Here is a 20,875-nt window from a genome sequence, read left to right as displayed (position 1 = left end):
TAATTGGTGTGGGTCATATAATACAGATTATTGAGCACCACATTAATATTTTTGGAATATCAAAGAGTTTCATCACTGGAAACAAATTTGCCCGACTTTAAAATTAAACTATGAAACTAATTAAACCTGGTTTTAAACTGTTACCTGCAGTAACAAACACACAACATGATTTAAAAGCCTCTAAACTCTTAATGAAAGGACTTTAACTTAATGCATATTCTTGAGTATATATCCTTAAAACATAAATTCTTGTGTCACACACTATGGTTGGTTTTTACATTATTTTATCCCTCCCTTTTATTTCTATTCTATTTTATTTATTAACTTTCTTTTTATTCTACAGACTTCTAATCATTTTTTATTTGTTAGTTTGTTCTGTTTAGTTTGGTTTGCTTTTTAAATATTTTATGGTCTTACTGTTGTAATTTTCTAGTCTTGCAAAACGTTACGTTCGATCGTTTGTGTTACGCTTTGAATTGTCTTTGTGTCGTTCCAATTTTGCCACGTGGAGCACTTTGGGCTGCGTGTTTGTATGAAAGGTGCTGTATAAATAAAGTTGAGTTGAGTCACACACTATGAAAGATGTGTCTGTCATGAAACTGTTTGTGTTATAAATTATGTATTTTTTTTATTTTGGGCGTGTTAAACTGTACTGTAAAAACAGGTGTAGTAAGATGATCTGCTGCTTCCTGTACATATGACAAAAACATGTTTTTACTTTCACTTTCCCTTAAAAAAGTACGTTTTTATTTGACATATGTAACAGTAAAGATCAGCTGCCAGTTTATTAGGTACACTGAGCTAAAACTAAAGCACAACAGTCCTCTCTTTATAAAGTTTTATATTGTTTTAGAGGAGAGTTAATTCAATGTTATGATCATTTTGGAGGCTGCAGTTGTGCTGCTGTTGAACTGTGTTACGTTCTACAGACAGGTGCTCTATTATTTAGTTTTTCCTTATTAATATAAATGGAGTGGAGAAAATATTACAGAAACCTCTCAGTGTATCAGATGTGCCTGCACACTGAGGCGTATCTCTTCAGAGGAATTTTACAGTGATGTTAGAGGAGATAATAAACAACAGAAAGATGTCAGCATGAAGTGGATTATTAAAACACCACTGCTGCTCTGATCTATAAAACTAGCACATGTTGTCTTTATTTTTAGGCTTTTTACCTGAAATAGTTCCTCTGATGCTCCTCGGTGGAACAAAGCATAAAGCTGCAGCCTTATTATAAAGGAGTCAGTGCTGTTACTGTCTTCAGTGTCAGTGTTGTGTTTGAGGACAGTGGGACACGTGGAGTCTGTGTTGGATCAGCAGCGTGGACACAGACAGAGAAGTCAACCTTAGAGGGAGAGCTCTGCTGAAACATGATGATTCCCCGCAGGCTGGATGAATAATGGAGGACCTGCAGCTGCAGCCTCGCGGCTACTTTTAGCTTCAGTCAGGTTCAACAGCAGCAGCAGAGGTTATTTTACCCCCAAAGATTTGTGTTCAACTTTACTATAGTTGACACGGGGATGCCAAAGCACTCCAAGTTAAGTTTTACAACTGTTTCTATGATTGATTATTGATTTGAGTCTTTGAGTTACATCAAGAAATGACACAAATATCTGGTTTCACTTCCTCAAATGTGAATATTTGGGGTTTTCTCTATCTTCTAATAGGTAATTGAACATCTTTGGGTTTTGGATTCTCCGTTAGACAAAATCAGCTATCTGAATATGTCAACTTGAGCTTTGGGGAATTTTTAAACCATTTTCAGACTTAAAATGGACTAAACCATCCATCCATCCATCCATCCATCCATCCATTTTCCTCCACTTATCCAGGGCCGGGTCACGGGGGCAGCAGGCCAAGCAAAGCACCCCAGACGTCCCTCTCCCCAGCAACACTTTCCGGGCGTTCCCAGGCCAGATGAGATATGTAATCCCTCCAGTGTGTTCTGGGTCTTCCCCGGGGCCTCCTACCAGTGGGATGTGCTCAGAACACCTCTAACAGGAGGCGCCCAGGAGGATCCTGATCAGATGAACCACCTCAACTGGCCCCTTTCGACGCGAAGGAGCAGCCGCTCTACTCCGAGCTCCCTCTGGATGTCCGAGCTCTTCACCCTATCTCTAAGGCTGAGCCCACACACCCCACAGAGGAAACTCATTTCCACCGCTTGTATCCGCGACCTCATTCTTTGCGACACTACCCAGAGCTCATGACCATAGGTGAGGGTTGGGACGTAGATGGAGCAGTAAATCGAAAGCTTTGCCTTCCAGCTGAGCTCCGTTAATAAAGAAAATAATGGACCAATTTATAATGAAAACACTGGTTAGCAGCAGCCGTTATTATTTTAAGCTCATGTTCACACAGTCATGTTGCTTGTTTTGTCCAACCAACATTGGAACAAGTGGATTTTTGCCATTTTTGCTCAAAGAAATCTTAATTAATCAATTATCTAAACAGTTTTCTATCATCACCTACTCTGCTACTGCAAAAATATAACATAAAAAAACAGCAAATAAGTAAATAGAATTTTAATAATCAGCCAGATTGAGACTGCGAACCAGTTAATCTGTGAACACATCAATTATCAGAACAGTTGTCACTTTCAGTTTCTGATGATCTATCATGACTAATCATTTCAGACCTAAAGATAATTTGCTTCAAGTGTCTATCAGGTCGAATGACATCATTTCTTCCACAAAATGTTTGGTGACATCACATACAGGTTACATTTAGACCCTTTTTTGTTTTGAGGCAGCTCATAATTATATTTTGGGATAAACAGAAGAATGTTAGAATATCTTTAACAGCAGTGAGGTCAGACCTCGGCCATCAGGATTTATTTCCAGGATGTCTCAGTTTTCAGGACAGACAGATCCTGATCATGAGCTAAGGACAGTTTAATCTTGTGTCCTGTTAAATGTCTCTGTGTCTGTGTTGAGGCAACATTTAAAGATGTTTGTGACTCACAGCAGGTGCAACAGCAGATTAACATCAGCATCATGAGACAGAGTAAAGACAAAGACAGGATCTGAGGGGACAGACACAGAGGAGCAGGTGATGTGTGTCTACTCACTTGTGTTTGGCGAACTCGTCCTGCAGCAGAGCCACGTAGTTCGCCGGGATCAGTCCGGACTCCAGAGACCCGGTCAGCTTCTTGGCCAGCACGTACTCCCCCCGCTTCTCGATCACCGACAGCTTGTCCCCCTCCTTCACCGTCAGCTCGTCGTCGCTGCGGGCCTCGAAGTCGAAGAGCGCCGCGTAAAGCTGCACCGGCCGCTTCTTGGGCGACGGGACGCGGATGTCGCCGGACACGGTGCGGATCTCCGCCGCCTGCGCGGCAGGGTTGGCGATGACATGGTTGTTGTTGGGGACGGTTGGGTAGCGGAAGTCCGGCCAAATGCAGTCCCAGAGCCGGCTTAAACACGGCATACAGGAGCGACAGCAACTCTCCATCCCGGGACATGAAGGAGCGCGGCGGAGGGGTTATTCCAGGTTTGATCGGTTCACCGATCAATAAGACGCGGTTCAGGATTCTCAGTCCGCTGAAAACGGCCTTTTACAGCCCACAGTGACCAGCCGTTCAGTCCTCCGGGTTCCCTCTCTTCCTCTGGCTGGAAACATAATGCACCGCCAGCAATAGTTGGGTAGATTAGCCGGAGGAACCGGTTTTTTCTGTTGAGATCATGGATCTGAGCTCCGCGCCTGCAGTGCGCACGGCGGCTGCGGGAATGCGGAAACGGGAATGGAGGGCATCCAAGTCGGATCGGTTCCCTGCGAGGTCTCGGCGGCTCGACCCAAGATGAACCGAGAATGTGAGCATGGCTCCCGAGAAAATGTTAATCCATTGTAATCTGGTGCAAACAGGGGGAAACGGCTGCAGCGGGTGATGCTCAGGTGTTAATCCGCGAGAGGGGAAGAGGAAGGTGAAGGTGAAGCGACGGCACGGTGCGTAAAAAGTTTGGGTTTGGCGCTCCGCACACCTCCTGCTGCTCACACACCTGCGTACTACTGAAGGGGAGGAGGGGACTACTGTGTGTGTGTGTGTGTGTGTGTGTGTGTGTGTGTGTGTGTGTGTTTGGCTCCGCCAGTTTTCCCTGAAGGTCAGTAACGTTGAGTAAACGATGGAGTCTGTTTGCGAAACAATAGTTTAAATCAACTTCCTGTGTGTGAAGTTCTCCTCTGCTTTGTTTCATCATAAAAAACTCATTGTCTGTTCTTAATAATGACTTATTATTAGTGACTCTATATGACACATTTACAGAATAAAGTTTCACTCACTTTACAAGTTCTAATTGTGAAAATGAAAATGAATTTTGGCTTCATAAACACCACATGCTGTTTGGTTATCACAGGTTTGTCTGTTGTAGAGGGAAAGTGTTCAGTCGATTTAGCAGAAAATTAATCTTATTAACAGTTTAGATTGATTGATTAGAGCAACAATTAATCCATTAATCAATTAGCTATCTTCAGTTACTGTTAAAGGTCCGGTGTGTAGGATTGAGATGTATATATTGGCAGAAATGGAATATGATATCTCTTCTCTGGTGCATAATCACCTGAAAATAAGAACTGTTGTGTTTTTGGTACCTTACAATGAGCCATTTATTTCTACACAGGGAGCAGGTCCTCGTCTACGGAGATCGCCATTTTGCCCTGCATGTTTCTACAGTAGCCCAGAGCAGACAAACCAAACACTGGCTCTAGATGCGGACTATCGCATTTTTGCATCAGCCACCATAGTTAGAAGCCCCTCTGTGAGGAGAACATCAGAAAAACACTAATTTGTAATGTGATATTTCAGTGTTTTTACTGGTTTAAATCACCTGGTCTGTTTGTTTTGGAGAGGAAGAGACCTCTGTGGATAATTCAGCTGCCGGTAAAAACCTCCTGAACGTCTGGATCTTAAGTTATCAGAGGGAAAAGGTGAGCACACATTAGCAGGTGCTGGGCTAGCAGCCTGTCTGTGATGCACCAAACAGTGTAGGAAAAACACTGATTTGTAACATGTAAATGCTTTAGTGTCTTACTTGTTTAAATCACTTATTTTAGGGAGGAGGGAACTTCAGAGGTTGATTCAGCTGCCTGTAAAAACCTCCTGAACAATAAACACTGAAGAAATTCAATCTGAGAGAAGTTTTAGCTGCAATCTGCTCACAACTAAATGCAACTAAACCCCAAAAATCTTACAAACAAATCTTATTTTTAATCATTTAATTGGTTTTAATCATTTTTAAGAAAAAAAAGTAGAAATTCTCTGATTTCAGTTTCTCAATTTGGGGATTTTGCCTATCTTTGTTTTTTATATGATTATAAATTCAACATATTTGGGTTTCAGACTGCTGGTCAGTACGGTGCTGGCTCTCAGAACATTTTTCCTTATTTTTAACATTTGTTTTTGACATTTTAGCCTAAACAAATAATCAAAAGTCTGTTGGAATAAATCTGTATGATCAGGATTAATAAAACTAAATGATTGTGAGGTGCTGCAGTGTCTTTACACTGATGGAATATTTTAAACTTATCTTCCTCTGACTCTTTATTTATAGACTGTGGAGTCTAATGACTGCAGCCTTTGTAGCGTTGCTCCCTTTGTGCCTTTAATCCTGCTTCAGTTCTGCATCATTACCACAGAAAAGTGCACAGGATACAATTATATTACAGCGCCTCATCACAAAGTAGGAGGATGTGAACACCACAAATAAAATCTAAATCATGAAGAGTTTCTACAACAAACATCATCAGACTTAAATGGATTTTAGGAGGTGCTGCAGCTCCGAATAATTTAATGAAACAAACCCGAGAGGACCAAAGTGATTTAATTATGAGCTGCATCATTTAACGTGAAGTTGCATTAAACTAATTTTAAGTCAATCACAGTTAATTTTGCAGACACATGCTGTCAGCAGGTTTTCAGCCGAACTGATTACCTCAGCAGGTGATTTCACCGATGAGTTCCTCCTCTCTTAAAGGAGAGACTATCAGTGGGTGGAGTCTTTGGTTTGATTGGCTCTCTGTGGTGCATGGTTGCCGGACACCCCCGCTGTAAATAATGTTGTTACTACTCTTTTATTTGTGTTGCTCTGAGCTGAGCACAGGGATCAAATGTGAAGTCCCTCAGAGAAATAACACAAACAGCAGGAGCTGCTTTAAAAGGATAATAACTTCACTTACACTGAGAGTCCCATAAAAAGATCCACACCAACAGTGAATGTGTCCTCATCAAAGCCTGATTCTTCTTCTTCCTCTTCTGTGCCATAGAGCTCCAGTGTTGTTAATAAACACTATAATGAGCCACTCTGTTGAACTGGGTGACATGTTCCTACTTTACCATGAACACATACAGTTTATTTAGTCTCAATCACACATACACCATCCTGCTGCCCCAAATACTCACGAGAGCACCAAATGTGGATTAATCCGCCACTGATGCACTGTTTCCTTCTGTTTGTGTGATTAGACCTACAGTGACCAGCTCAGATCCGCAGACAGGAAGTCAGAAAGTATTAAGAGATGGCGGCCCAGTCGCTAGAAGAAAATGTTGGCATTGTATGTTTCTGAAAACCACAAATATGTTACATTTGTACATTTCATAAATCATATCAGTGTTTCTAAAGTGATGTAGGATACAAGCTGAATTTGCCATCAGGAGGTGGAGGGGATGGTGTATGGTGTGTCACCTAGGAAAGCTGGAGGTGGAGGGGATGGTGTATGGTGTGTCACCTAGGAAAGCTGCTGACCACTGATCGAGACCAACAAGCAACAGCACTGGTTGTTTTTTAGCCGAGTGGCAACCTCACAAAATGCCTTAAGTGCCAAAAAAACTGCACTCCTGAATCCTCATAGACCCTCGTGTTCAAATGTCCAATTTAACAGCAGAAATAAGCATGTTTACAGCCTGGTACAAACAACGATTTTGGTCTCTGTAGCAAATTTCAGCATTTAACTCTATGGAGGTGAAATTTTTTTCATAACTCACACATTTACATTTTATTAAAGGGAAATTTCGGTTTATTTCAACCTGTCTCCTATCGTCCTAAATTTGTTTCAAGTGACTAGTGACATAAAAATAATAGTTAGCATGTTAGCCGTTAGCCTAGATACAGCCGGGGCGCATAGTAGCGTCAGACCTGTTAAAACGTAAGTGAACGGGCAACCTTCAAGTGCAAAGTTAGTCCACTAAACAAGCTTTTTTTCCACAAAGACCGCCTCATATCGTTAGGATAAATGTCAGAGAACATATAGAAAACAACATGTAAACGTGTTGTCTGACCTTACCGGTGTGCTGCCATGTTTGTTTACCATTTAGCTCTGCTTTCCAAAGCAATGCCTATGTATGATGTCATGGTAGCTATGTCAATTATTTTATACAGTCTCTTAGTGAGCTGGTGCTGTCTTTCCACTGTGGACTGTGCCACAAAAAGGGGTTCTTTTTTTTACCAAGACAATGCTGTGTTTCCTGCCAGGAAAGTGCCATTAAAAGCGGGTATTTTGGGCCAAAACATGACCTTTTCCTCACCATAACCAAGTGGTTTTCGTGCCTAAACCTAACCACACCTTACGGCAGCCTTGGTAAAGTTAACATACAAATGCAATGTATCCATGGTTTTCAGAAACATACAATACCAACATTTTCTCTGGCAACTGAGTTGGAGGCAGACTAAGATATTGCTGTTTTTGGACTTTGTTGACAATAATAACAGAACAGAATACAGCCTTATCCTTTAAAATGTCCGTCCTTCTACAGTAAGCAGGAAGCTGTCCACTTTCCAACAGTCGGCATTTTACTGTCTTGAGGTAGCAGCAAAGTTTAAAGACTAAAACTGGTTCAAATCCAACATGAAAGCACCGGAGCTCTAATCTTAATCTTTCTGTTGGAACAGAAGCTTTAATTTGGTGAAAGGCTCAGTTTCTCAGCGTACACGTTGACTCTGTAAGCTACAGTTACATCAGAGGAGTCTAATGAACAAAGTCTCCATATCACAGACTGTTGTTCAGTTTCAGCTCCCAAAGTTAAAGGCTCAAAGAACCCAGATTTACCGGCCTAATTAATGATGCCGAGGTTAAAAAGTGAACAAGGAAGGAGGGATGATGAAGAGCACTAGGACAAGGCCGTTCAGTGCCAACAGTTGAACAAAGATTAAAGTCCTCGAGCTGATTCTGAAGCTCTGCCCACACACACCTGGGCTTCAGGACAGACACCAAATAATCTGTCCAAACGAGTATTAGAATTCTACTTGATCCCTGAACAGAAAATGGTGGCAGAGAACCCAACCACCATAACCAATAAAGATGAACGTTGACAGTGTGGACACAAATCTGCCATATACAGCCCACCTCAGGCAGGAGCCAGGGAGACCAGGCTGTGTTTACTTCATCATCAAAGAGAGGCTGAGACAGAACCGTACCTTTTACTACACTGTGAGAAATATAAGATTTTTAGAGGTCAAACAAATTTTAAATTGACAGACATCGTATGTGTAATTGGTACCTTACAATGAGCCATTTATTGGCACAATTCAAACAGGATCAAAGAATTACTTGTCTCTTGCCACTGACTACTGTATATATTTCTTTCTAAATATGGTCCCATGAGGAACACATGAAGGGGAGGGACTTCGCCTCTTTATAAATGTAGTAAAGTGCAATATTTCCCTTTGAAATATAGTGCAATGGAAGTAGAAACTAACATCCTCTTATCCAGGTCAGGATTGTGTGGGGCAGCAGGCTGAGCAAAGTGCTCCAGATGTCCCTCTTCCCAGCAACATTTTCCAGCTCCTCCTGGGGGATCCCAAGGTGTTCCCAGGCCAGATGAGATATGTAATTCCTCCTGCATGTTCTGGGTCTGCCCCGGGGCCTCCTACCAGTTGGATGTGTCCTGAAAACCTCCAACAGGAGGCATCCTGGTCACTTCAACTGGCCCCTTTCGGCATGGAGCAGTGGCTCTACTCCGAGCTCTCTCAAGATGTCCGAGCTCCTCACTCTGTCTCTAAGGCTGAGCCCAGACACCCTACGGAGGAAACTCTTTTTGGTCGCTTGTGTCTACAATCTCATTTTTTCAGTCACTACCCAAAGCTCATGACCATAGGTGAGGATTGGGACATAGATAGACTGTTAATTGAAAGTTTTGCCTTCTGGCTCAGCTCCCTCTTCTCTACGACAGTCCTGCATCACTGCAGACACTGTGACTGACAAACCACCTGTCCGTCTCAAGCTTCATTTTACCCTCACTTTTGAACAAGACCCTGAGACACTTGAACTCCTTCACTTGGGGCAGCAACTCTCTCCCAACCTGGGGAAGGATATCCACCAGAGAACCATGGCCTCAGACTTGGAGGAACTGACTCTCATCTTGACCGTTTCACACTTGGCCGCAAACCGCCCCAGTGTATGCTGGAGGTCACGGTGTGATGAAGCCAAGAGAACCGCATCATCTGCAAAAAGCAGAGACGCAATTCTGACGTCCCCACACTGGACCCCTTCCTCCCCCCTGGCTGCACCATGAATATCACAAACAAAACTGGAGACAAGGGACAACCACGGCGGAGGCTAACATCCAGGTCATGGTCATTTTTAGCACTATATCGTAGGCAACTGGACTTGCTTGTGTTTCTTGAAGACGAGGCTTCTTCAGTTCTAACAGACTGGTGTAGAGTTGCAGAAGTATCATAGGCCACCTCCGATGGTCACTCCAGTTTGACGTAGATGGCTTCTCTCATGCCTCTTTTAAACCATCTGTCTTCTCTGGCCAAGATGTGAACATTGCTGTCCTCGAAAGAGTCTCCCTTTTTTACATCTAAAGGAAAAGGGACATTCTTTTTAAGACCTGGACCCATCTAACCTTAACGACACACAAGATGGCCAGGTGGGTCAACAACTCACATGAGACCTTTTTGACTGTAAGGGTCCACATGCACACTGGGTTTTAAGTTTGTGGCTCTACACCAGTCCGTTAGAACTGAAGAAGCCTTTGATGAGAGGTGAAATGTCTACAAGAAACTCAAGCAAGTCCAGTTGGCTATGATATAGCACTAAAGATTACCCACTGGGAATGCGTTTGACTTAGTGCCTCACAAACTGCACCTGTATAAAAATTACTTTCTACTCATCAGAGTTATAAACATGATCAGTGTGGAATATAAAAGAAGAAGCGTTGCTCAGTTTGATAGATAGCACACCGTTTTATTAGTATATTTAGCTTTGTGACGTACAGCTCGGGAGAAAACAAAAAAACAAAACTAAATGGTCACAATTTTTTTAAGTCCAGAAACATTTCAGCCTTAGCAGTGACATCACACAAAAGAAAGCTCAGTTTTTCGATCATTGGTTTCTTTGTCATGGACCAGAGTGATATGTTCTCGTTGTTGGGCTAAAACAAACACGCCCGTACCGCTCCAACGTAGTCAACAAACAGAAAAAAATAATAACCCTAGATTTCTTTTCTTTTTTTTTTTTTTCCTCGATCGTTTAAGTTGCTTCACATATATTATCAACACTTTTCTAAAGAATCAAAATATTTAGCCACAGGTACTGGAAAAAAGGTATCCACTGTTATATATAATAATAAACACAATAAATATAAAAAGAATTTTTGATATAATTTATATGGTATCAAAGAGAGAGGGAAATGGGCCTTCAGTTAGACGTGTTTTTACAAAAGTGATGTCCTTTTTTTTTCTTCCTGAGGTTGAGTTTTGTCTTCTGCAGTTTAAAGTTTTGCTAAATATACTAATAGACTAAGAGACCCGACACACAGGGTCTGTCATGGCTTATCATTCACTGAGGAATCATCTCCACCGGATCGTGGTCACACCAGTGGAGGGTCGTTGTGGCCCCACTGTGATTTAGTGTGCTGTGGAGTTAGCTGAGAGGTCAAAGGTCAACCCCCCTGAGCCAATCAAACACACAGCTCGACTCCCCCCCTCCCAAACAATCGGTTTCGTCCGGGGACGCTTTTTAATTTCAGTTGCATGACGTTTCTTCACCAAAGCACGAAAATTAAATTCTGATTAAACTGATAATCACACACAAACTAGCTGTTAGCATTCCTCAACGAAACAAAGTGCATCTTTAGCGCAGATGCTAACTGAATGCTAACAAGGCATTTTTAAAAGGATGCTAAGAAACAAAAAAATCTAAGCAGGAGTCTGGTGAAGAAACGTGACCGACTGAAATTCAAAATGTCAACGTGTCCCCTCGTGCGATAGGCTTATGTGTGAAATGGTGATAATTGTGTTTAGACGCAGTCCCATTTCCCTTCAGTGTGTAAGGAAGGAGTCAGATTAACTGAGATGAGGGGGGGGAAAGAGCAAGAAAGAGAGGGGAGGGGGAGGGAGAAGGATAAGAGAGATGAAACGAAACAAAAACAAACCAGAAAGAATCGCAAAAATCTGTACATGTAAACATCACACTTCCACTGAGTCAAATCATGAGGAGAATACAGGTTTCACATTGGTATTACTGTAGGTACAAAGCCCCGGCGGAGGAAATCAAGACAATCAAGAGTCCGGTACAAAGTCAGGTGAAGACAGAAAGAGAAAGGAATCGCTAGAAATTAGAAAATGAAGGAATCTAAAGCACCAAAAGGAACAGAAATAAAAAACAAACAGTAAAACAAAACGGCTCAGGAAGCCATTTTTTGATTTTGACAATAGCTGTACACCCTGATAGAAAAATAAAAAAAGGTCCATTACGTTTTCTCCTTTGTTTTTTGTTTTTTTCCAACATGTGTGTTGAGCTATACATCTGACCAGACTGGTGAAAGAAGTGTGGGATTATTTTAGGGACCCGACCGGCATCACAGCTCAGCTGAAGCCTCCCTGAAGCAGTTTCTGATTCCTCTCGATGGATGTAATAACTCTGCAGGATGAGAATGTGATCCACAACGATATGTGATCAGAAACTTAAAAAAAAGGATGAGTCTGTAGCTACCTCAGAGGACACTCAGGTCGTGTTCGCTTATATTTGTGGATTTTAAAGAGATTTAAAGGAATAGTTTGACATTTTGGCAAAATATCACTTTCTTATGAAGATTTAAGTTGAGTATATCGATACCACTCTCATGTCTGTTTGGTACACATGTAGTTGCTGCCAGCAGGTGATTAGCATAGCTTAGCTTAGCTTAGCATTAAGACTGGAAACAGGGGTAAACAGCTAGCCTGGCTGCATGCAACAGTATCCTTTAAATCTAACCACTTCTCTCTGTTAGGTTTTTGTACAAGAAGTAACATGTTTATCCGTGATCATTATGCTGCGTTCACACTACGTGTGACGACATAACCACGTTATTGAGCACTTAAGCAGCACTTCAGTGGCGACTCTGCAATAATGTAGCTGGTCACATTGTTGTGTTGTCGCTCGTAGTGTGAACGCAGCATTACAAGTGCTGGTGGGAAGATTTTGTTACGTTTGACAGAACCAGGCTAGCTGTTTGCTCATTTCCAGTCTTAATGCTAAGCTAAGCTAACAGTTATAGCTTCATATTCAACATACAGACATAAGACTGGAATTGATCTTCTCATCTAACTCTTGACGAGAAAGCAAATAAGCAAAGTTTTCAAACTGTCTATCCTATTAATGACCCGAGGATTGAACACAAATCCCCCCCGAATATGATTTTTTAAATGTGCAAAAAATTAAGTTAAACTAAAATAAAACTGCGTTTTTTTCCCACTAAAATGATACTACAGGAAATGTTAAGAATCACATCACATAACGAGAAGAAACATAAAAAAACAAACAGTTAAATGAATCAATATGATGTAGGGAAAATTAAAAAATAACATTTGCATTGGGGGAATTTGGACTCCTGAGCTCAGTTACAGTGAAGCTCACAGTAGTTTCAGTTTGATGTTATCCTCTTTTAACAAACAGACTGACCTCCTAGAAATGTTTGAAACATTCAAAATATTTTTCTCCACACGCGGCCTTTAAATCTCCAGCGAATAGGACTTCTTTGTCATCAAAGACCTTCAGAAAGTTGAGCTCATTTTGAGTAAAAGCTACTTCATTTCAGGGTTTTCCTTTTAGAAAACAAGTCAGATTTTAGCACTTTAACTTGTCTTCAATGTGCAGTATTTTACACTGAAGACTGAAAGCTCAACAGACAACATGTCTCAGGTTCACAGAATCTGTACATATATATATATATATCAATATATATCAGAGCAACCTGGACCTTTAATTTAGTGCTGTAGTAAGAAAGGTGACATTTGCTCTGTTCTCAGCTACTCTTTGTCAGCTGTAGCAACCATGTCTGTAGCTCTGTGAAGTCTGAGAGGTCAGGAAGTCACTGTGACCTTTTCTCAAAGCTCTTTTTCAAAGCCTCAAAAGACTGAATCCTTTCCGCAGTGGATCAATGCAGAATCTTAATCTCAAAACCACCTCTGTGTGTAAAAATAACCTTTGAGGGTCTTTACACTCACTGAGGATTTCAGTTATTGGACAGTAAAGGTCGACATGTGGCTCGAATTCTTACATCTTTCACAGAGCTGTTTGATTTCGTCATGGAATCAGAACTTGACAGCCGAACAAGTAGATGACATGATAAGTGTTTCTGGTGATGCCGGTCGGGTCCCGTGTCGGGTGACATCCATGTTTGGAATGTGCAGTTTAGGCAAACAGAGTGACGCTGTTGGAATATTGTACAAAATATCTTCTCCAAAAAAGACCACTTTACTTGCACTACAAAATATATCTATAAAATAATAATATTAAGAAGAATCAGAACATTAATAATAATAATAATCATGTAATTCTAAAAAATAGAAATCAGATAGAAATGTGTCGGCTGCTTGCTCAGCCAGTGGAGACGTCAACAACAACAGGAGGAGTTTTGGAGAACGAACGCTCTGATTACGGCTGAAACACTCAGATTATTCTCCCGGTCTGTCCCACTGGATACAACAGACGGACAGAAGGAATGGAAATCAAACAGTGAGCAAATTACACCTTTCTAAAGATTGTCATTTGCCTTTTTTTTTTTAAATTTTTGTACAGTTTTTCTTGTGGTGCTGTTCTGCAGCTGTCTGGCTTTGACGTAAACTGACCTGGGCTCAGAAACACTTGTAGAAAACATTAAGAACGTCTTTTCTGAGGCTGACGGAGAACTTTGACACTTAGGAACCAATGAGATAAAAGTCCCACATGCCCATCTTCTAACCGACTACTTGATTATCACTTCAAATACTCTAAAATCAGTGAAGCTGCGTTTGCTACAGCCTGACCAAGAATTCAACTCGGGCACTTTTATTTTGTTTCCTTTTGGGACCCTCTCAGTCGTTCAGCTGTGTTTGGTAAAATGATTCATCCCTAGATGTTGTTTCAAAGAAGCAGTTTGTCCCGGTGGAAGTTTTTCGCTGACAGTATCAAGAATGAAACTCCGAGGAGGAGGAGGAGGAGGAGGAGGAGGAGGAGGAGGAGGAGAGGGGTGAACTGCAATAAAAAGCCTCTTCACCATTTAAAGAAAATCTTAAACTGCTCTGATGTTTCATGCCAGGGAAACTAAACGGAATAAAACTACTTTTTCCCCACTGATTAAACCTCATTAGAACAAGTGTGAGCAAAACAACCGGACAAAAACAGCTCTTAGATTCATTTTAGGCTCCGAGCTGCAGCATATGAAACACAGTCCAATGATCATAACGTCTCCTGACTATCGGGTTAAGTTGTGTTTAACGTTAAACTGTGGCTTGATGTCATTCTTCAAGTGCAGATAACAGACCCACATTTAACCATTTCAAACCCATTGTACACTTTGACTTAGAGACTGTATGGCTGTTGATCTGATGGTCAGATTTCCTTCATTTCTTACAAACACATTTTGGAGGTTTCAAGGTTTTCAGCATGGCAGTCAGCCATTTCTGAAGGAGGTAAAATGAAAGTCTGCTTGGTTGAGACTGAATCTGAGTCAGGATGTTGGGACTGAAATTTTTCTTGAAATCCAGTGAGTTAAAATAGAAACCCGCTGGATCGTGCTTTGATCCGAGGGAGCAGCGTCACATCACCTGCTCTGACAGACAGACACAAACTGTTCTCAGCGTCTGCACGGCTGGCTGAGTTCTGGCAGATATTTGAGTCAGTGTTTCCGAACTCACCAAACATATTCACTGTTTGAGAAACTCTGTGACACGTTACTGCCTTTAAATGAGGAGTTGATTTAAAGAGAAATATCTGAGCAGATGTTACAGAGTGTTATTGTGCACGTGTCATCAGCCTCCATCTTTAACATTGATTATAAAATATCTGATAAAAGGACAAACATCATCAAAATGACCTGTTCTTATTGACTGTTTTTCTCTGCAGTATGTGACTCTGGTCCCTCAGACAGAGCTGCGTTTGGATCAGCCTTAAAAAATTCTTTCTGGGCTCCATTGAGCACATCTGGACAAATCTGGGTGTCCCAAAGGTGCCGGATCTCCTGACACTGAAAACCAGGCAGACTCAACCAAAACATTGGCAGTATCTGACAGCACAGTGAGGGCTGAGCAGGAGGACAGAAGGACGGGCCGCTGGTGTCATCAAAAGTGCCATGTTGGGAGATTAATAAAGGCAATCACACCACCTTATTTTAAATAAAACTATTCAATCTGCCGCTAAATATTAAGTTAAATAAAGTCACTAAAATTGGGGAGAAATTAGAGGAAAATTGATTGTACCTCAGCAGGTCTCCTCCTCTATTTCAAATGATGGATAAATTATATCTTTTAAACTCTTAGGGAAATAAATTAAATTCAATTGTAGTGGAAACACCACATGACCTCTAAGAGCGTTGCTTAAAGGTTGTTCTCCAACATGTCCGACTGTTTCAACACCATCCTCCCCTCCTTCTCTCCTCCGTCTCCTCTAGTTGGGTCATTTTTTTTTTTGCATATTTCTCTTGTGTCACTCAGTGATCAGTACACTTTAAACAGAGCTTCCCGTTTTGTGAAAAAGAACAAAAAACTTTTACACTTCTACATCTAATCATAAATTAAATAATTTACATTTTCAACATTTCAAACTCGTCTGAACTCGACGTGGTGGCTCTGACATTGCACACGAATGTAAATCAGTGAAAGTTCGGATGGAGGGTTTGTGTTAATCGATGTGTGACCACACCTCCTGAATGAATGGCTTGCACGTGTCCTCTGCTCTGTGGCCCGACAGCGCTCGTCATCCAGTGCGTATGACACAGATTTTACCGTCTGACCGTCGCTGCGGGCCGCCGACACAAACCACCGAAACACCAGTGAATGCTTTGATTATCAACTGCATTGCAAAAAAAACACATCACACCTCTTTCTCTGCTCTCGTCTGACACCAGCAGTGCAAGTCTGAGGGGGTCCCTCCTGGGAAACATGCATACACACACAGAGAGCCTCCCCCCCCCCACCTTCAAATCACAGATGACTGTTGCTTCGCTCAGTGTGCAAAAAAAAGGAGCAAATCACGGTGACACGACGGTCGAACTGAGTAGAAACCACAGTAGAAGCACAGCACACAGAGCAATGCCTCGGGAGGATTTAAGTCACGTTTGTCTTTTTGTTCATTTTCAAACCTCGTCTGTACGAACAGGTGTCGAGTGAGCAATTCAGCTTTTTGAGCAACTGCACCAAGAGACAAAACTCAGTGGTGGTAACAGAAACTAGAGCTGCTCCTTACCAACGTCACAACTCCTTAAAGCAATAGTCTGACATTTTGTTTTTTGCAGATTTAGATGAGATGATTAATATTACTCTCATGTCTGTACCTGCAGCTGGTTAGCTTAGCTTAGCACAAAGACTGAAAACAGGGAAACAGTTAGCATGGCTCTGTCTGTAGCTAACAAATACCGCCTACCAGCACCTTTAAAGCTCACTAACTAATACGTTATATCTCATTTAAATAATCCATAGAAACGTGTATAAACAGCATGGTGTAGCTTTATCCAGTGTTATGTGCTGAACTATCTCTTCCAGTGTTCGGTGTGTCTGGACCTATTAAACATCGCAGCTCCAGTTGCATTGCACGTGTCATACCCCAGAGCTCCGATGGAGTCAGGGAGTGTGTCACAGCCTTCACTGAACACCAGGAAGCCACTCCTCATGGTTAAAAAAAGTCCTTCAAATAACCACGGTTCAAAACATGAGATAAAACGTGTTAATAAGTGAGCTTTGGAGGTGTTGGTAGGTCGATTTATTAACCTTTGAACAGAGGCAGGCTAGCTGTTTCCCTCAGTTTCCAGTCTTTGTGCTAAGCTAAGCTAACCAGCTGCTGTTTCCAGCTTGACATTTAACAGACAAACAAGAAAGTGGTATTGATCTCTTGTCTAACTCTTGGTGAGAAAATGTAATGAGAATATTTTCACAAATGTCAAACTATTCCTTTAATAAAGAGGCTGCAGCAGCAACCAGGTCTCCAATAAATATAATCTTCAGCTCTGAGAACAAAAACTACCTTCATAAAGTGTAATATCAACATGGCTGAAACCAAAACCTGACAGGATGACGGGTTTAATTTCCTCTTTAAAGTTATCTGCAGTAATATAGTGCCGTCTCTTTTTCTTTCCTTCTGGATTAAACTAACATTTATTATAAAATAAACAGTTAATCAGAGTTATAAACTGGACTATTTTGCTCCCTTGAGCGGTTTAAGTGTGTACTTGTTGGCCTGATGAGGAGCACCACAGAGACTCCGCTAACACTTCCCTCCCTGCGTCCTCCAGAGGGTGAAAATACGGGAAGGGATCGAAAGGAATCGAGGTCGAAAGAATTCACAGTTAGAAAGTCACGAAACACAACATGAATCAAGCCCTATGAAGCAAAAACAAAGAAACCAACCAACCGGTCTGAGAGAGGCGGGACGTGTGAGCGTGTTCACCGAGTCCTCCTGTAGGTCTTTGAGTTGTTTTTGCTTTGTTGTGGTCGAGTTGCAGTCGAGGTCGGTTGGTCGGTCGGGTTTTCACGGGGCACTGCGGCTAGCTAACGCCCGGCTTAGTTGAGGTTTTAGGTCTATGGCAGAAGGTCCGGTTTTTGTATAGCAGCAGCAACATGAAAGTTCTTCGTTATAATCATACTAATAATAATAATAATAACAACAATAATAACAATAGTAATGGCCATCTCAGAGTTTAACAGATAAACACAGTAAGACAGAGCAGTCCTCCTCTTCCTCTGAAGCCTGGACCGGACCAGGGAGGGGAGGAGAAAGAGGAGGATGTTTAGGTCCACAAAGAAGAGGTGAAGCGTAGGTCCAATGAAGAGAAGAAGAAGAGGGGGAGGGGAGGGGAGATAAACAGAACAATGCTGAGGTTTTGTTGGCGTTACATCTACATTTGTAAAAAGTAGAAGCGGGAGGTAAAATTGCCACCAGTCATCAACATTTAACCCCCCTCTCATTCAAGGAAACCCCTCCCCTCCACACACACACACACACACACACACACCCTCCCTCCCCTTTAAGGAGAAAATCCCCTCTCGCAGAAACACACTCCTGTCAACTCTGATTCTTCTCAAGTTTTCAAGATGATGTGATTATATACAGCAGCACACGAATGAACCCGCACAGATGAAAGAAAAAGTTTAAAGATTTCAGTGTCTGAAAAGTTTACAACATCAGTTCTCGAAATGCTTCCGACATTACAGGTCTGTTGCGCAATATAGTTTGATTCTCCCCCCAAAATATATAAACCTTGAAGACATCAGGTGGTAAAGTAGAAGTAAACTGGCTTCTGGTGGGAATGTTACCATTCACTTGCAGTGTGTGCATGTGTGTGTGCGTGTGTGTGTGTGTGTGTGTGTGTGTATATGTGTCTGTGTGTGTGAGGAACTGAAAATGGAGTTGGCAGGTCTGATCTGAGGTATTTCCTGGTGGTCAACATGGCGTCTTGGATGCATAAGTAGCAAGTTGCTCCCTGGGTAAAAGGGGTGAGGAGGATGGGGGGTTCAGGGTGAGGGAAAAGTGCTATAGGACACAGAGAGCTTATATACAAGCGAGCACAAAAAAAGTTTCTCTCCTTTTTTTTTTTTTTTTTTAAACCAAACAATTCCTTTTTTTTTTTCTCGTTTCTTTTCCAGTTTCCGTCCTGTCGATCCTCTGGACTCAAAGTCTTTTCCGTATTTAGTGCTATCTGTTAAGATAAGTCAAGCCGCTTCTTTCTTTCAGTCACTTGGGAAGAGTTAAAAAAAAAAGAAGAAAAAAAAGAAAGTTCACTGGACTCCCAAAAAAAGCACAAATTAAATCTTCAGTCAAATCAAAAACACTTGTCGTTTAACAAACAGCTTCAGTAGTACCAAATCAGGGAGTCATTAACTTTGAAACTGTTCTGATCATAAGACGGCGTTGGCCGGGGCACCCGTCAATCAAAACTCCTCGTGTTGGAGCTCCACAGGGAAACTCAAAATTTTACTTCTCCACCCACGAGGATGCAAAGTCTCTTTATCTGAAACCACAGCAGCAGAACAGTCTAGCAGTCTCCTTTACTCTTCTTCCAAGCAATGCTCCTCTTTTCTCCTCCTCCTTTCTTCCTCTCCTCCACACTCCTTCGCTCAGAGTGTAGTCGCTGATTGTGAGGTGCTTCCAGAGAGGAGAGGAAAAGATTCCTCCAGAGTCCTAACGCTCCTTTTTTCTCTATGTTATTTCCCTCCTCAGGCAGAATCGATGGATTGAGGTTGTGGGGGATTGTTTTGGGGATGGTGGGGTGGGATTCCTCTCCCTCCCTCCCTCTGTCCCAGTTTCCCACTTTCTCCTCCAAAAAATGAAAAGTGGCCACAGTTACCGAAGAGAAGGCAGATTTGAGGAGGGTAGAGCAAAAACAAGAGGAGGTCGGGTGTTCAGCGTCGATAAGGAGAGACGGGGGGGGGGGGACGCAGACGGACACAAACGAACATAATGGAAAGTGTGTGTGTATATGTGTGTATATGTGTGTGTGTGTGTGTGTGTGTGTGAGTGTGTGTTCTCCCACGTTTCCCCCAAATCAGTTCTGCTGCAGGATGAGGTTCTCCAACTCGTCTGCCGAGCGAAGCAGGAAGGCGGCCGACTCCCGGTAGCCGGCGATCAGCTGACGCACGGCCGTGATCTCTGGCTGGCTGAGCTGGGTCGACGCCCCGCCCCCTCCTCCACCCCCGCTGCCCCGCCCGCCCAGGCTGTTGTTGGTGGTGGCAGAGGAGGAGGAGTTACTGATGTTGGCAGAGGAGATAGATTTCATGCTGAGGTCTGTGGGGCCTGAAGGAGGGCAGAGAGGAGGGGGAAAGAGGTCAGAGAGAGGGAGTGATGAAGACAAGGATGGAGGGAAGGAGGTGGAGGGGAAAGGATGCGTCAATAAATAGTGAATGGAAGATAAGAAGAGGAGTAACAGGGAGAGGAGGTGAGGAAGAGAAACATCAGTCAGGTAAAATGACTTCAGACTGCAGGAGTATCAAGTCTTTCATCACCTGTGGCTCCATTAAACTGTGTCCAGCTCCAAAGTAATGGGAGCAATGGACCCTGTAAGCTTCATCTGGCAGCCATAGCACGAGCTAAACACTTAAACTGGATTTATAGTTGTGTGTTAAGAGTCTACTGCATAGCTTTGGAGCTTATGAGCGTAGCTGCCAGAGCGGTGCCAAAGGTGACAAGCTCATTCACAGAAATGCAACTACATGTCAGGGTGCTGGCGGCTACGGAGACACCACATGGAGACCACATGAGCTGCTGTTGTGTGTTTTTCTCTGACAAGTTTCTGATGCCACTAAAGATTGTTGAGAATGAAAGACACTAAGACCTCAAACTGATCAGTATCATGGGTTGTTGAGGTCCTGGGCCTTTTTTAAGTGATCTATAGAGGGAATCGCCTTGTTGTTTACAAATACTTCCGGGTAGAAAACCAGCAGAGTTCAGCTATATATATATACATATATATATATATATATATATATATATATAT

At 42.3% G+C, this 20,875-nt stretch overlaps 2 protein-coding genes across 3 annotated transcripts in view; both read right to left on the bottom strand.

Annotated features, from left to right (window-relative positions):
• Positions 1-3,984, bottom strand: part of srms (src-related kinase lacking C-terminal regulatory tyrosine and N-terminal myristylation sites) — a 38,974-nt gene extending 34,990 nt beyond the window's left edge. Inside the window, exon 1 of the mRNA XM_050064263.1 lies at positions 3,071-3,984. Coding sequence (XP_049920220.1) covers positions 3,071-3,450 — 380 coding nt within the window. The 5' untranslated portion in view covers positions 3,451-3,984. The remainder of the gene's footprint in view (positions 1-3,070) is intronic.
• A 6,181-nt stretch (positions 3,985-10,165) lies between these two features.
• The window catches only part of LOC126402875 (nucleolar protein 4-like), a 245,629-nt gene continuing 234,919 nt past the window's right edge, over positions 10,166-20,875 (bottom strand). For both annotated transcript variants that reach the window (XM_050065193.1, XM_050065194.1), the window contains one exon: positions 10,166-20,175. In XM_050065193.1, the coding sequence (XP_049921150.1) occupies positions 19,928-20,175 (248 nt within the window). In that variant the 3' untranslated portion in view covers positions 10,166-19,927. The remainder of the gene's footprint in view (positions 20,176-20,875) is intronic.

Source organism: Epinephelus moara, chromosome 16, assembly GCF_006386435.1.
Source record: "Epinephelus moara isolate mb chromosome 16, YSFRI_EMoa_1.0, whole genome shotgun sequence".
NCBI classification, from domain to species: domain Eukaryota; kingdom Metazoa; phylum Chordata; class Actinopteri; order Perciformes; family Serranidae; genus Epinephelus; species Epinephelus moara.
This window is presented reverse-complemented; position numbering and strand designations above follow the sequence as displayed.